This window comes from Mixophyes fleayi, chromosome 5 (genome assembly GCF_038048845.1).
Source record: "Mixophyes fleayi isolate aMixFle1 chromosome 5, aMixFle1.hap1, whole genome shotgun sequence".
Taxonomy (NCBI): domain Eukaryota; kingdom Metazoa; phylum Chordata; class Amphibia; order Anura; family Limnodynastidae; genus Mixophyes; species Mixophyes fleayi.
In genome coordinates, this window is record NC_134406.1 from 110,771,391 (window position 1) to 110,789,771 (window position 18,381).

At 40.7% G+C, this 18,381-nt stretch overlaps 1 protein-coding gene across 1 annotated transcript in view; it reads right to left on the reverse strand.

Annotated features, from left to right (window-relative positions):
• The window catches only part of SACM1L (SAC1 like phosphatidylinositide phosphatase), a 76,900-nt gene extending 59,460 nt beyond the window's left edge, over window positions 1-17,440 (reverse strand). The window contains exons 1-3 of the mRNA XM_075212676.1: window positions 17,289-17,440; window positions 11,605-11,702; window positions 1,355-1,429 (exon numbers count right to left, since the gene is read on the reverse strand). Of these exons, the coding sequence (XP_075068777.1) occupies window positions 1,355-1,429; window positions 11,605-11,702; window positions 17,289-17,317 (202 nt within the window). The 5' untranslated portion in view covers window positions 17,318-17,440. The remainder of the gene's footprint in view (window positions 1-1,354; window positions 1,430-11,604; window positions 11,703-17,288) is intronic.
• Window positions 17,441-18,381: the final 941 nt, after the last annotated feature.

Here is an 18,381-nt window from a genome sequence, read left to right on the forward strand (position 1 = left end):
AGGTTCATCAGTGGCCCTACAAATAGACTGGGTCTGGTTGTGAACCCAGATCTTGGCCTCACAAGCTGTACACAGGGCCTTCGGGCTAGACTGTCTACAGGACAATTTTTCGTTACACTTGGCACAATTGTAATGCATAACAGACCCTGCAGCAGTTCCCTTCTTAGAGGTCCCCTTTCCAGTCATGGTGAAAATTTCTAACACCCAATGTGAGCATGGTAAACAATATCTATCTCTTTAAATACTTCTTCAGAGAGAATATAATAGAACATTTTCTTCTTCTGGAAAATACAGGAATTACATATACAATATACATATTAACATGGGTCCAGGATGCATTTAAGAATATATCTGGTTCCCCCCTCCTGCGTATAACAGCTACAGCAAACAATAAAATATATAAATCTTCCAAATAGATATAATTGTAATGCTAAACAGTGACAAGTCACAACAATAAGAGCCTCACACACAAACACACACACTAGTAAAGACAATTAAATTTGTAGAAATAGCGGATTAAGGTAAAAACCTGTCACAGCTGAGCTCCGTTCTCCCACAGTGTGGAAATGGCGCTGAAAGCTCTGTGCTGTCGCCAGGAAGCAAGAGAGGAGTCAAGGACAACCCGTTTCTCTTCAACCAATTGCAGCTCCCGCATCACAACAGAGATTTTCTCCGTTAATCTGTGCCCTGTGTGAGGTGTAGCAACAGCTGTCCTCTCAGATTCAACGGAGATCTGCTGTGGCTACTTCTGGTCCCCCTTCTTGTCCGGCAATGCTCGTTGCCTAGAGAGGAGAGGGACGCGACCACAGCACCTGTTTGTGTACTGGAAATTTAAAACTGGACTGCCAACAATGCTGGGGGCGAGATAGCTGTCAAAGCTACTCACCCCGGCTCAGAGACCTGGGGTGGAGGAAGGCCTCAGGCTATCCACCCCCTGGGAGGTGTCCTTGAACCCAGCATTTCCCCCTCTTTAAAATAAAAATAAATATTAAATAAAATTTAAAAAAACATTAAAACCAGGGCAGGAGCCCTGGAACACATGCCCAACTCCTAAGGCACAAAAACTAAACTGAATATCCTTCCTGTGGGAGGGGTATAGCAGGAGTGAAGTTACACTGACAGATTTAACTGTTTAAGTGCCTGGACTCCTGGTATCACCTACTATACCCCTATGTATTGCAGTATCCCCCAATTGGACGTATGAGAAAAGGGGATTTAACTGTATAAGCCATCAAATATTTTTTTTTTTTTAAAGATTGACTTTTGACATTCCCATCAAACTGTATGCTTGTACAGCTATTAACAAGTCAAAAAAACAAAATCGATATCAACAATAAATCATCATTTGACTTACCGGCAACTAGCCGAATGGTGCCTAAAATACCATATATTGGTCTTGTAATTGCTGAAGGAGGTATGTCTTTCTTTGCTGAAAAAGATAATATCAATTTTAAAGGCACAAAATATTCCCATGCTGCCACTGTAAATAAGCACATCACCACTATTTACAATACATTTTTCGAACAACATTTTCCTGTAGCCTAGATAAGATTAGGACTTTATGATACTGTCAAACAGGTCCAAAGTACTGAAGTTTTATTACTCTTTGTAGGAGCTCTTTATCCTAAATAAAATGATACTCTAATGTCAGAGATGTTTTCTGAAAAGGTTATTACTTGATAAAGCTTAAAACAAATACAAATAAAAAAAAAAAACCTATATAATAAAACTTATATTTTAAAAAATGTTCTGCGGGGATGCAAAATTTAGTATCTTCTAATGAGGGAAGCTGGGTAGATGACTGCATTCCTTACCAAGTTGGCTAAGTGCAGTAATACATGGCCAACACGCAAAAAAAATTATGGGAGATTCATGGGGTTTAGAGAGTGTATTTAGAAAACTTGTTTTCCAGTATAGCATTTTTCTACTTTTTTTTATCCTTGTGATAGGATGGACTTTGAGCAACATTTCACTCTTTTTGTAATGCTCATTTTCAGGAAGACTTGCAGTGATTTTACAGCGCCTGTTCTTAAATCAGGAATAAGCGCATGTTCCTTGCTATGTACAATGCAGAACATGTGGTGCATTTGAGAAAATAAAACTGTATTGCGCACCTGTATGATTTGTGTTTAGTAAATGACCCTTTTTTTTTTTAAGACTAAAAGTATCTAGAAGATCACCAAATATAGGCAGCTATTAACTTGAATGTGCTACTCTCTAAGTATGCCTCACTGTGATCTCAAAATTTCCAGATATGCTCTTCCCCTCATTTTCATCAACACAATTGAACAGATAAAGTCTACTAGAAGCAATAATATTAGTTTTGTATTCTCTAATAAAGAAACCATGAATTTAAGCAGACATTCACAGTGGCACAGAGTATTACAGGAGGGGAGTACCCTGATCATGGCTCGTGCTATGATGTTGGGTGTTAGTGAAATGAGTAGGGTCCTCCATGAATTGAAAGGCTGAAGAGCACGGGTTTTGGTTGTGGTAGTAGATATACAGAAGGAGAGATAAAACTGGGTGGTGAATGAGAATTAAAGTGTGTCTGACTGCTGCAGGTATTAGTAGAGTGTAATAAACTCCACAACACTTTTACTGGTTAGTGTCATTTATTTCAGAGCTCTAGGAAATGAGGCCCCAGATCTGTAGGAGGTCTCCTTCAACAATAGACATTGATTTTACATACTGTTTTCCCTCATTCCAAACATACCACACCCCTGGCATGGTTGGAATTTTCTGCACAGGAATGGAAGTCACTAATAGCTGCTTTAATATTTGTGGTAGATAATGCTTCTGCCTTGCAACAGCCACACACAATTTCCCAACCACCACCAGCTACAATTGTTGTTCCGCTACCTTATGTATCTATAGTTTCCCATATCTCTTGGAAGGTAAAGATGACCGCACTCAGGTGAAATTACCATCTATTTCATGTAACTGTACAAATTTATTTGTGTCAGTGTTGGTGCTATGTGTAGTATGGTGCTGCTTTAGAAATAAAAGACAATAATAGCCTTGTAGCAAACCAAATCATCTAGAAACTGCGATGTACTCTATGTACAAACAGTAATAGAATTTGACAGTGTAATCCTGTCACAGTTGAGCAAATGTGGAAGATAAAGTCATTCTTTTTCGCTTTACTTTTAAAACATAAAAATAAACAAAATGGCTAGATAATATGTAGTGTACTTTGAGGGGCCTTTGTGAAGAGGCAGAATACCAGAGATAGATGGAACATGGATTGGATACTGTATATAACTAGTAAATATACACAATGATTGATGTAAATCAGCAGCACCAGGAAGGATCCCCAGTCTCCAAAAGCAGTCACACTGAAAGAATTGGGTTTGTCACTACTTGCTCCAGAGGTCACTCAATATACAACTAAACCTCCAATAAAGCGTATGATAAATCCTTTTTATGGGTGCAACAGAACATAAATAAACTATATCCAAATAATGCTTACATAACCACATAATGACAACCAACTATTTTATTACACACACAAAACATTTCACCAAGATCATTTAAAACAATTCATTGGGATACCAACCAATATAAAGTGAAATCTATGAATAGGAATGAAAATACATAGCTTGATAGAGAGAAACATCTAAGCCCAATGTTAATGTACTAATTGTAAGCAACTTCACCGTCTTGAAAACATGGTTATAATGTATACCCAGTCATAAAGTACACTCACTTGTAACAAGTTAGGATGCATTTTAAATAAAGCATCCCAAAATCAATTAACTATTGTTAGAGATGTCCATTCAGGTACAAAAACAAAACAAAAAAAAAGGGTCTGGAAAGAAGCACTGCCTCAAATAAAGGCTATGTTCATGTGTCCAGCAACTGCCATCCAGATGTCTGATAGTATGAAACTCTGGCCCCAAAGGGGATGCCAAAGGTTGTATTGCACACAAAAAAAAACAAAAAACCTTGAACATAGAAATATCACAATAGAAACAGAGAACAACACAGTAAAACTATAGTACGCAGCACCTGACAGGCACTGTTTCACCGATCACTGTCTGCTTCTAACAGGAAATCATTTCACAATACAACAGCTCTCACTATATATATATATATATATATATATAATCAACTTGGGGCAATTACCAATGGCCACATACAAGCAGATATGTCTGTGGTCCAATAAGATGCCCCATTATTTAGAACACTCTAGCCTGGTCAGGTTTGAATTACTCACCTGGATTTGGCTGTGTAAAACAGCACTCTTTTCTCCTCTCCTATTGAAAACATGTAACATAGAAGGTTCAAGAGCCATCACTACTGAAACCCAGGACAAGGGTTGGGAGCCAGGGCTAAAAGTTAAAAGCCAGCAATTTTGCAAATAACATATGCTAGCTACAGGGGGCGTGGCATTGTATGTGGTTGGGCTTCTGCGTAGCTCTGTTCCTGATTGCCTCAATGTCCACTGTAAGTCGGCTGATTGCCCTCAAAAGTGAGCAGACACAGTAGGAGAGAAGTCCCCTCACCACAGAGGATTGACTGGTGCCATTTGGGAACCCTTGATAATTGGCGCAGAGTGCCGATCCAGTGCAGGCCTTCTCCACACCGGAGACCCGTCTAGCCACGGATTCTCGTGTCGGACCGTTCACCTTCCCTCTCCGCCCACACATCACACTTACCTGCTTTCCAACGCAGGGCCAATCCCTCATCTGCACAAGCGCAATCTGGACTCCCTTTGTGTCCCGGTATATAGAGATGCACTGGATCCCCATCAAGTGCTTTTGGCCCTGGACCCTCTCACAAAAAGAGGTGCACAGCTACCTCCAACTCCCTCTTTCTCTAGTCGGTGCTTGGGACCTCTCTTCGTGTAACGGCCGGGATTAGGAACTCCCATATATTTTATCATCTGCGCCAGTCTTGGCGAGTTTGGACTCTGACCTCTATACTAGCTATTGAACTGGACACTCCCATATGGTCCTCCATGACACCGAGATCCCTGGCTCTGCCACTCATCCCTGTGATTCTTTCATTGATATGCGACTACCATCCCACTCTGCCCAGTGGATTAATTGGGCTTCTTCTCTAAGTGCCTGTGATACCTGTGCCCTTACTCAATTAACCAATCGCCCTTGAAGCTCCCTTCGGCTTATTGATTTGGCAATTTCAGTTATTGTGAGTCCACCTCTGCGACTGTTCTGATAGTGCTCAAACATTATACCAGCCATTCTCAGACATCTGTCTTTTTGAAAATTCCAATACATTTGTCCCTCGCTGTGCTCGGATTGCATTACCTGCAGCGACTATGTGAATTCAAATATGCTGTCCTGTCCTGGGTAGAGAGAGCTCATTCCAACAGAGATCAGTGTAAATATTTTCCTCCACCTCCGTCTACCCGCCTTATGGTTACTGTATTTTACCCTCTTTACTCCACTTCTCTCTCTTTACTCCAGTTTATGCCCCAAACCAGAGACAAAAGTCTTTCTTCACCAAAAATTTTTAAATGTATTGAGCGGCTGGCGCAGCGTCACGTTATAATTGGCGGAGATTTCAATGTAGCCCTTGACCCCACCCTGGACAGGTCTCTTCCTTCCGACAGGGTGCACCCTCTCCTCTGAAACCACTTCACTTACAGCTCTGCTAACCCACCATCATCTGTATGATTCATGGAGGCTATGCAATTCAGACGCCAGGGATTACACACATTTTTCGCCACCCCACCAATTATATTCACGTATAGATATGTTACTTGTCTCCCACTCTCTTATCCCCCATGTGATCCAAGCAGGCATTACCCCCTCTTCTGAACTGACCACTCAGGGGTTTTCCTCCTCCTGAATCTTCTTAAACCACCACCACAACGCGGTAGATGGTGCTTAGATGACTCACTCCTGCTTAATCATTCCACGTGTCTCAACAATAAAACCTCTATCGATACCTACTTCCTGGAGAACTCAACCCCAGATATAGCCCCAGGGATTATCTAGGAGGCCCACAAAGCTACTATACGTGACCACTGGATTAGTCTGACTGCGGCCTCTAAGAAAATAGCTACAGAGGAGGTTTCCTTTTTAGAACATAAGATTGCCTTCTCCTTGCCCAACACCAGACTCATCAGGACCCTGTCTTGCTCTCTCTCAGATTAATTTACTGAAGGGTCAACTCAACACACTCCTTTCCTGTAGGGCCGCCATCACTATGCAAAAACTCCAACAGCGCTTTTACGATTAAGCGGACAAAGCAGACTCGTGTTGGCTAGAAAACCCCGGAAAAAATTAGCCTTGAACCAATAAAATTCGGCAATCCCCAGGGGGATGTCACCTATGACCTGTTGGTTATAGTCCGAGAATTCTGAGAGTTTTATTCTTCCCTCTACAACCTCCCTGCACCCCCCCTCACGGAGACCTGTCGGTCCCTACTCTAGAGGACTATCTTCTAACTACCGCTCTTTCTAAAGTCACCCAATCACAGCAGTCTACTCTAAACTCAGAAATTTCCTTGCCTGAGGTCCTGGCGGCTATTAAATCTCTGAAGACTTTGTCAGCTCCGGGCCCTGATGGTCTCACCACACAATACTATAAAAAGTTTCCCAGGGTCCTCGGTGCGCACCTAACAAAATTCTTTAACAAAGTGCCTGAAGGGGCCTCATTCGACTGTGCCACTACTAGGGATAATATTATTGTTATCCAGAAACCGGGTAAAGACCATTGTGTACTAGCTACAGGCCTATATCTTTACTCAACATTGATTTGAAACTTTATGCCAAAATTTTGGCCTTCAGACTGAAATCGCTCCTCCCTTTCCTCATCCATCCTGACCAGTCGGGTTTCATTCCAGGGCGTCTGATAATTCCAGAAGGGTTATCGATTTGATACATTCGATTCATAACGATAGACTTCCTTCTCTACTTATGGTGCACAATGCAGAAAGGCATTTGATTGCATCTCCTGGTCTTTTATGAATGAGGTGCTTGGAGCCATGGGATTTTCTGGCAAGTTCCTCAACGGCATCTCGGCCCTGTATCGCACTCCCTCAGCTACGATCTCTGCGAATGGCGCCCTTTGCCATTTCGAATGGCATGTGTCAGGGCTGTTACCTCTCCCCACTTTTTTTTCTCTCGTCATTGAGCCTTTGGCTGCCAGGATCCGGGCCAACCATGATATATCTGGCATACCTGTGGGCCCCACTGCTCAAAAAAATCGCGCTCTCTACTGACAATGTCCTATTGTTCATTACTTACCTGACTACCTCTTTGCCAAGCTGGACCTATACGGCCAATTTTCTGGCTACAAAATCAACTCCGACAAGACTGAGGTTCTGGACTTCAATGTTCCTGCCCCAGACAAGTCTCTGCTTAAGCGCCTTTTCTCATTTCGGTGGTATCTTCAAAAAAAATCAAATATCTCTGGGTTTTTATTACCAAACACTACTGTCGCCTTTTTCAAGCAAATTTCCCTCGTCTACTCGCCCAAATAAAAACAAATCTTCTGACCTGGTAGCATCTTTATATTTGCTGGATCGGCCGTATAAATTCTGTTAAGATGAATATTCTCCCTAGATTGCTTTACCTATTCCAAAACCTGCCCATCCATGTCCCACCCTTACGTTATTAAGTTTCTCCAACTCCATGTCTCCAAATTAATTTGGTCTGGAAAACACCCCCCCCCAAGTCCGGCTTAAAGTACTTCAGAGGTCCTCGCGGGGAGGGGGTCTGGAGATTCCCGACGTTACTACCGCTCCGCTCACTGCGTTCTATGGTGTGGTTTAGTGGAGTCTGGTCTAAAATTAAAACTGAAGGTCTGTTCTGTTGTCACCGTGCACTCTCCTATGACTCTCCAAAACGCTCCCTACTCCATCCAGTCACACTCCCTATGCTTATGGGACTCCTCCTCTGAAAAGTATGTCCTCCCACCTCACCCCTCTCCTGTACTATCCTGTACTACTGTCATTTAACTCCACAGATTTCCCCCCAGGACTTCTATGATTTTCCCTCAATTCTCTGATATTCAATCTTGCTTTCATATCACCCTCAAAACAGTTCTATCAATTCAGCTACGCCACTTTTGTAATACAGACAAAGGTCACCTTTCTCACGTCCACCCATTACCTTTGAATCTCTTTGCCTATGCCAATCCTCCACAAAGGGTCTCATCTCTACGTTATACCACGAGCTTGCTCCCCCAACTTCAGGTCTCTGGGTTTCCCATGACCTATTCTGGGAACGCGACCTTGGTGAAACCCTATTAGATGACGAATGGTCAGAGATCCACGAGAATGATGCTTCTAGTTCTATCTGTGTCAGAATCTACGTCAGAATAAACGAGAATGTCTAAGATTTTGTTTCGCTGGTACAATATACCTTCGCAACTTCATAGAATCCTTCCTGACTCCTCAGATCTCTGTCAGCAGAGGTGCCACCACAAGGGCTCTTTCCCCCACATCTGGTGGAAATGCCCAAAACTGACACGTTTCTGGGTTGAGGTTATACATTTGATTCAAGCAATTCTTCAGGTGGATGTGCCCCTAGAACAGTGTTGGTTAACCTGTGACACGTCAGGTGTTGTAAAACTATAAGTCCCAGCATACCCTTCCAGCAATAAGCTGCTATATATTGGCAAAGCATGCCGGGGCTTGTATTTTCACAACACCTGAAGTGTCACAGGCTAGCCAACACTGCCCTAGAAGCTACATTTCTTATTCTCTCTCTGGGAGCCCCATCAGCGATTCGGCATCAGAACAGGTTTGCTAGACACATCCTCTTGGAAGCCACTTGCCAGATTGCAGCGGACTGGCAGCAGCAGACTCCCTCTTCCGTCCAGACCATAATTAACAGAATCTGGCAGACGCACAGAATGGAATACATGACCAGCATTGTCCGCAACTCATCGAAAGCTTTCGCCAAGGTATAGAACCCATGGACCATCTTTTTCCAGGCACGATCACCATTCACATAGCATTATACTGCTATCAGCCCTGCCCCCTCCCCCAATCTTTCTTTGCCACCATCTTGCGTCTCACAACATGAAATTAGCCACTCTTCCTTTTTCTCTTTCTCCTCTTTGACGTTTCCTCCTTTTTCTTTCCCTTTTACTTTATAAGAAAAATTAATGGACAATCTCTCAAACCATCTGCAACTCTATGCTGACGTAGGATGTTTTCTTCTCCTGCACTGGTCGTAGACATTGTTTATCTCTTTTGCCAGTTTATGTATACTCTGTCAATTAGATATTATTTTCCATCTGACCTTGCATAAATAAAACTTTTAAAAAAACCATATGCTAGCTACACCTTAAATCACAACGAGTCAGCCTGCCTACCACCCCCCAGCCAGGGCCAGTCACTGACCTGGGCCCCTTCACAAAAGCAAAATCAATTTATCAGGCTGTGCCTATGAGGGCTCCTGACATTTCACTCCCACAGAAAATTCCAGTGATGTAGGCACCTGCGTTTCTAGTGAGTATATAGTAAGAGCACAGCATTCAAGCAGGCTTGGCAGTGGCATGGAAGTAATCAGATGACCACTAAGTAAATGAGGAGGAGAAGCACGGCAGTGAGTGAGGGGTTACTAATAAAAGATGGGGTTAATGATAGAGGGAATAAGTGGTGGAATGGTAGATTACTAAAGGAGGGCCAATAAGGATGCACAATGGAGGAATTAATGATTGACAATGGAGTTATGGTGGTGGATTGGGCTTGATGATAATAGAGGAAGAGGGGTTAATGATGACTATATGGATGGAGAAGTTAAATATTAAATTCTGTGACAAGAAAATGGATAAGAATTATTTTTGTACATTTAAACAAAAAATATTCCTCAAATTTTTTGTATAATATGGCTGAAGTATGGTTCATGTTTTTACCCACACTCCATGCTGTTACGTTTTATATATCTGTCACGGAGAATAAATGCAATACATAAAAGGGTCTCTTGGGAGATTTATCTCTCTATACACATACTGCTACTTTATTCTCACTGGTGTAGAGGGCCACTGTGGCAGTAGGGATGGCAGTAGCTGCAATTAACATGTGAATTAGAGTATCCGATGAGCTTCTTTTGAGTAGAGTGCCTTTATTTTTTGCTACAGACTAGTCAAAAATTTGTGCTGTAGGTGAGATGAGCTCTTTAAAGATCTCTAGCCAATTTTTTTTTTATTTCAGCAGGGTGGCCCACATTTCAGGAAAAACTCACATCTGAAGCACCAATGTAAACTCCTGCGTATGCGTCCAGTCAACACTGCTCGCTTGCATCTGCAGGAGTTTTTATTCAAACTCCTGCTGTGTACCCAGCAGCATCATCAAGGGGGAACAGGCACTGGAAAGGGTTGCTACCAAGCCTCCAGGATAGCATGTATGGGGGGGGGGGGTTGAAATAATCATTGCCAGGAAAATATAAATGAACTGGTAAGTACTGCATGCAGAGTTATTTTGCTCAGGAGCACTGGTAGGCAGTTGATAAGTTATTTTCAGCCACAACTGCAAAAGGATACTTCTCGTTTATTGGCTATTCTATGGCTAATTATACCCCGTTCACACTGCCTTAGTGTGAACGGGTCCTCTGCTAATTCCAGGGTCGGATGACCCAGGTCTTTCTGAGGGTTATTCCCAGGTAAGACCCTGGTAGCCTCCAGTCTGAACAGCGAGACCAGGATTTTCTCAACCCGGGTCTCACCAAAAGCTATTGAAAAGAGAAAAAAAGTAAAGAAAAAAAAAACTTGCATCACAAGAGGACCCAATCAAAGCTCCTCTTGTGATGTTGCCAGGGAGACCCGGGCAGACCCGTGTTCAGTTTGAACATGGTCTACCTGGGAATTTGCCAGGGTGTCCTGCACCGTCACCCGGGATATTGCCAGGGCGGCAGTGTGAAAGTGGTATTAATAGTATATGCACGTTAACAGCACAAGTTCGATTCTCTTGCTCTATATGCAGGTAAATCTCCACATCTGCAAAGGGTCTCCTGCGGGACAGAAGTCTAAAATAGTAAAATACAAGTGGGAAAACAGAGGGATAATGCATTCTCAGCCTTATTCATGTCTCCCTTGGAGACCCAATGTTATCCTGATAACAGAAACAACCAATTTAAAAAAAGCCCTAGTTACATGGTATCCTGGCTGCCAGGCAACTAAACACATCATAATGAAATAACAAATGGTACTTTTAGCCTTATTTATAGGTGTGGTGATGGTAAACAGGGTCCAGAAAACATAAAAGGCTATTTGTTTATTATACTAAATTTGAACATGTAATAAACAAATTCTGTGTGGATATCCCCTTCACGTCTTTTTAGTGGAGATACAGTGTGGATATACAAGGTTTGATTATGATCAGTCAGTTTGGACAACTCAACCAAATTAACCAACTATTGTACCACAGATGTGCCTTCCATATCCAATTACAAAATCAGGGTACGGGATATGCCAGCTGATCGGCATGGTGCTTGAAGAACTGGATCTGAGCAATCTGGCAATCTATGTATGCAGTCAAATTGCTCATTTATCCAGTGACACACAGCCAGACTGCAACATTCATGTAAGCTTGAGGTAGGCACTTGAAATAAAAACTGTAAATATGGAGATGAGAAATAGAAAGTCAGCATATTTTAGGTAAAATAACAAGCATAAATATTACCTGTTAGAGCAACTTCTGTGGAAACTCTATCGATAATAAGAACATCATCAACTCCATCATCACATGCTTCCACAAAAAACTTCTCTGGTGTTGTGTGTCTAAAGATACATTAAAATAAAACACACAGAATAAAAAAAAATTGGGGGCCATAAAAATATTATCCAACAGCCAATACTTTAGTGCAGTAAATAGCATAAATTAAGCCATAAAACATGTGCACACACACACACACACACAAATATACACAAATCAATATTCACAAAAACATAAGAAGTTCAACTTAGCTTACATCTTGTGACAATATAAATAGGAGGCATGGTGAAACATTAATAATACAAAATACTTTACATAATATGTAGAACAGTCATTGAAATCAGCAAGAAGTTAGGAGCTATGATATTTGCAATAAATAAATAAATATACTGTGACAAACAAAATGTTTTAGTAGTGCAGCAATGTACATTGATAGGTGACATACCAAATGACGACCAAGCAATAATAACCCCTGAAATGTTATAATAAAACTTCTCACACCACCAGCGTATTGTACAAGCTGCATGTGCCCATACTTGATCTCTGTTTCCTCCTGGTGTGTAACATTAGAACTTTCTGTCACCGATAAGTGCTCCCTTGAACAGCATTAGAACATACAGTGCTATTACGGCACTAAGAGACAAAACAGTATCCCAGCTGTGGCCAGAATAGTTGCACACCATACAACATATCTTGCAACAGAACACATTTTCAAAAGGACAGGCATGGGCAGATTAAGAGTGTTTTGGGTCAATTTTTCACTTATGAATGTTAAAAACGTATGGTGTTTAGAATGTGTTGTGGATTAGAGTTCCAGTTGTTGGGACTCCGAACTAATGGTAACCAACAGATGCATTAGTATGGTGCTTTAAAAAGGGTGGGGACATGATCCAGTTGCTATGTCCTTTAGATTTGCTTTCTTTAATTTATTTCTCTTTTACATGACACACAAACGACTTAACAGACATAACTGCAAAACAGACACCCAAAGGAGCAAACAGAAACAGGTACAGAGGTCAAGAATATGCAAAAAGGAAATTGACACACAAGTTGCCTACATTGAGATAACACATCACATCGAAATAGCAGGCAGTCTCCTGGACTCCCGGTAGAGTCTCCTCTGACCCAGATCAGAAGGGGGTGGCAGATCCACCCCCTGTGGCATGTTGACACAATGCATGTCATCACATGACCCCCAAAAGACTGTGTGATTGGCTGACAGGACTCAAAGCTTGCACTGAAATCCGTTGCAGACCCAAGAAGAACATGTAAGTAAAAGACTCAGAAATCTAAAGAGTGACAATGAGGGGGGAAGAGATAGGCCTAGGGAGTAATATAATTATATATATCTAACTCAATATATCTCTCTATTTACAAAATATAATATAATATATCACATACACACACAAAGGGAGGTGTTTGCCTATATGTTTTGAAGTGGTTTAAAACATCTTTCCACAGCAAGCAGAAGCCTGACAGGGTGTGTCTCAATAAGAAGAGAACACCTGCAACATACTCCCTTTTAAAGGCAAGGTGGGAGTGTCATCTGTCCATCAAGTTAGGGCTGTGGGAGGGGTATAAACTATTTAAACCTGCATGTTTAATTCAGCTATGTCAGATAGTGGCTGGTGGCTAGGGATTTGGTCTCTGTCCATCTAGAGTTAGGGTCACAAGGAGAAGTGTAAAAGTGTGTCAATTTACTTTTCCATCTTGACAATAAAACCATAGTAAAAGTGTGCCCGTGTCACAATACATATATATATACATATACACACACACACACTGGGATTACTTTACTTTTCTCCTATGAGATACAACTCCATAAGTATGATGAATCATGATTGTAAACACAGTAGAAAAATGACCGCTATAATATCCAACCTTACTAACACATTTGTGTCTACTTTCAACCCGAGTTCTGTCAAGAGGCATGATCAACCAGCAAAATACATTGTTAAAATATGCACTAGTTATAACTAAACTTGGAAAGGTTTATGAAATATGCAAGATGATAACTGATAATACAGATATAGTAAATCAGGGAGGGACCTACAAACTGAGTATAATAAAAAGCATGTAATCTACTCTAGCTAAAAGTAGAATAAAGTATGACAAATCTACCATTAGTATACAGTTTGACTTGCAAAAAAAAAAAAAGTAAACAAATATGTATGGACTACGATACTTACAGTCCTTGCGTTATTAGATCATGTGAAATTTCTTGAGATTTAAAACTGAGCTACCTAAAATGGGGGCATTATTGTAAGCATACAATAAAGAACGTTTTATTCTCATTTATTTCATGGATTTTTAGGAAAGGTAATTGATTCTATGCATATAGGATGCAAATACGAATATGGACGGCATCAAAATCCTAACAAGTCACACTATTTATTTGTCACAGTGACTTGAAAACCGGGGTTTCCCCTGAATAGGTAGGAGATAGCCACTTTTCCAGACGTCAAATTAAAAAGTGGTGAAAAACACTGTTAATTTTTTACCTGCAAATGTTTGCTCAATATTTTTATTTTAATATTTATTTATGTAGGAAACATTTTTTAAAATGCCTAGTTGAGGGGGGGGGGGGGGAATGATGTGACAGCAAGGAAACATAAAAGAGTGTGCATGATTTTTACTTTATGTGGGCAAAATATCCTTCAATAGGCAGGCCTTTATAATGACCATCTAAAATACAACTTTTGTTCGAAAAAACAAATACTTATAACATTAACAAACATACATGTTAAATGATTCTTTACCATACTTAGACAGATTCAGACAAAGAACTAGGGAAGTCAAATATATATACAATTTGGCCACACACAGTTGACCCCGATCAACAACTAAAAAATCCTGATCAAAGGTTGATCATGACTTGTGGTTGTCATCAGATTTTCAGCATTTGCTATTCAGCTCAGTGCAAGCCAGTGCTATCATCAGTTATTTCAGAGAGAAAGAGGCTGACTAAAGTTCTCTTAAATGGGATAACTGTCAGGAAGTCAACCTTGCATCTTTTGGGTCAGGCATAAATATAGCTGAACTGTGCTTCATAGACATCTATGTTATTTCTCCTTGACAATTTTACTACCAAATTAAACCAGCTCATGTCCCACCACCCTAAAACTGGCTATACGCACTGTTACCCAGGCATTCTCTCCTGTATTAGGTGACACACGTACGTGACCAAATTGGGCAAGAATGGGCCACTCGACACTTATGGCAAGCGGTCAGGTGACTTTCGGTGTCACTGGGGTATTAAAAGTTGACTGTACACATAAGTTAATAGTGGTCATACATCAATGCATTTACAAACATTCTTTATAATATTGAGTTCTATAGAAAAATGATCATGCATTGCGGCAAAATCAGGCTAATTTCCCCAAATCTTTCCTAATAACGCAACATGTGGCCAGCTTAACAGAATTTGAGATACTTGAAATCGTGTTTACATTTGCTATGGAGCTAAATGCAAACTATTGTTCTTGGTTATCAACAATCTCAGACAAAAAGAGGCTGTCTGCATTGTTCTTTACCAGTATTACTGAAACGTCAGCTGTGCAAACATATTCTCCCACAATCACAACCTTATCTCAAATATTTTCAGTCCCGAAATAATTTAATTCCTTCCTACGCAAAAGCGGTGATGAACTGGGTGTGGGGAAAGTAAAGGCGGGGGGAAGGGGGTCATGCACAAATTTGGTGGGCCTGTTCCAAGTTTATTTCTTGGATAGTAAGGACTGCAAATGCTGGTAGGTAACAAGTTAAAAAGTGTATTTTCCTGAAGAAACAGTTTGCTTTAATGTTAGATATTCTGGAATGGTTAAAAATATTATAATTTGCAGATTATCACCACTTTTCTGCTGCATGACGGTAGACAAATAATCATATTGAAATGGACCAGTCCCTCCCCCACTTTGTTTTTCCCATTCAAGACAATGTGTCTACAAAACCTTCTTGGATTGGGCACGATCTCATCAATCTAGAATATACTCCTATGCTTGTTCTCAGAGCTTCTTGTCTTATCACGGAAACAGCTTTCAAAGTGTACTGTTGGTGGACTTTATTCCCGATAAGCTGAATAAAATCTTTCTCACAACAGACTCAACCTGCAGGAGAAATTGTGGTCTCATCTTTGTGTGCAAAAAAAAAAGTCCCCTGTAAATGACCTCATCTTTTTCAACCAATCATAGCTACTCTTGTGATGACTGACACTTATTGATAGTGCAGACCCGTGTTCTGTATGAATGGAGTCGATCCAGGAATTTCCCGGGTCCAAGGTGCCGTGTGAACGGGGTCTGATGAGCTGGGATGCTTTGTGCCACGGCAAAATCCGGGCTTCAAAAAACCCAGGATATTGCAGGGGCAGCAATGTGAATGTGGTATAGATCTGCAGGTTGTTGCTAAGTGAACTTGTCTTCGTTTACATGAAAATCCATAGTAGAAGGCAGCAACACACAGGTAAAATGTAAAATTTGTTTTGGAGTAAGATTAGGCTGGATCCAATTAGGAATACAAATGCTGGAGGGACTGGGATAATTAGTGTCGGGTTACAAAGCACTCCGTTCTGTGACCCATTCATACATTTTTCAGTCAATGCATGTCATGCAAAAGACATGAGGTTCAAGTAATGTAGGACACAGTTCAGGTATGATTGTGAGAGGTTACAGAAGGAAGACATAAGTTATGTTATGGCATTATATAAGGGGAAAACAAGCTACTATAAGAGGGTCATTATAGACCAACTTTAATCAGCTCTTCGACCTTCGCTGATTGTTAGATAACCTGATGACTGCTCTGTAAGGGCAGTACTGTATTATATGTGCTCACAAAAAAATTAAATATATTTGCTCTGATTTTTTATTTAAAATCAATCTTTATCGGTTCATTCAAGGGAATAGGAAAGTAATACAATTTAAGTTCCAATACAACACTCTTTTAGAGTTATTGCCACTTTCAGTCTGTTAAAAAGGAAGAGCACACATTTTGTGGGTACCATACATTGAACTAGTACATTGTAACAGATCATAATTAAGAACATCACAATCTCATAAATTTGCTTGTGTTGTTTGTAACTGGCTTGTTACATCATTTTCCACCTTTGTACAGTACTTTGGAATTGATGGAAGATATGTATGAATGCATGACACAAACATTAGAAGCACATTAAGTAAAAATGTGTAAACATCGGCACCCGTATAAATAGACAAATGTTAAACATTAGAGTGACATATGATATTCTGAAACTTTAAAAGAAAGTGCTATAAGCAGTCAACGTGCTTGACCAGAATGGCTTAAACACACCAAAAAAGTATGTTTTAAAGTGTGTATAGTAAATGTCGACAGAGTAAAAAAATGGTGTGCAACAAAAGGTATCACTACAATCCTATCATACAATACAAAGGTGTGGTAGGACCTTATGTACACTGTTACCATTTAGAAGAACTGGAAACAAAACATATGAAGTCGCAAAAGGGGAAACAAGCTTTTCATATACAAATCATCTGGACGGTAGCTGGGCAGCTGAAAGACCGGATTTATGCAAAGAACATACTTTCCGTATATTTAGCTGACTTGCTGAGCACACTAAAATGAATGATAAGCTGCAAATGACAAGTAGCATTAAATATATGATCCGATGAATTATTACTTACAGTTTCAGATTCTCGTAGACCAGTGCCATGGCCCACAAAGTGCTACTGACTTGTAATACAACGCCAAAGGTAAACCATAAAATCCTTCTCTATGACAGGCCGCTCGTATGCGCAAGTCACATTCTGTACAACTGCTTCCTCTGACGTAACACCTACAGCTCTCAGTACTACGGAGGCCGACAAGACTCCAGTCGCCTGCTACTGAAGGACACATCAAATAGACGGAGCGCTACTTTGTTCAAGATTAATGACTAAGCGAACGTAAAATGGTTGGCTAGCAAGCTGAGAAAGTGTAAGTTGAATAGAAGAAATTAAATATTCATATTCAGTAACCACATAATGCAAACTTAAAGCTTCGAAAGTAACTTATTCCATAAGAGGTTGTGTTTGCATATAATGAATATGTGCAATTGCCAACAGTCAGGATTTGGCTGGGCTGGTTGACTGGGCTACCTGATTTTTTTTTTCCTTTTTGTTCCTGGGGCAAAAATTTGCCAGCCCCTGCCAACAGTTCTTGATTTCCAAGGTCAGTCCCAGATTTGAAGCTGTATTATTTGATAGATTGTCACACTTTGTTTGCTTTTTTTAAAAAAACAGCAACAATAACTTGTTTTAAGCAATTCCATTTTCAGTATATACAATCAGGGCCGGACTGCGACTAAAAATCAGCCCTGGCATTTAAAGCACACAGGCCCACGTGTTGTGGGCTTCATGCACTATATTGTTGCACACTGATGCTGGGGTAGTGTGCGTTGCTGGTGCAGTACAACATGATGTAGTATGAGTGTGTGTGGGGGGGGGTATTTATTTCTCCTAATGACCCTCAACATTACATTGTTAGCACCCATATTACATCAATAAATACCATGACAATACATTATTTGTACCAAAATTACAGCAGTAAAAAGCCCCCCACACACACTCATACTACATCAATACCCACCCACATTACAGCAACCAGCATTACCCCACCCCCCACATTACAGCAACCAGAATTACCCCCCCACATTACAGCAACCGTCATCACCCCCACATTACAGCAACCGTCGTCACCCCCCACATTACAGCAATACTCTCTCCTACTTATTAGCAA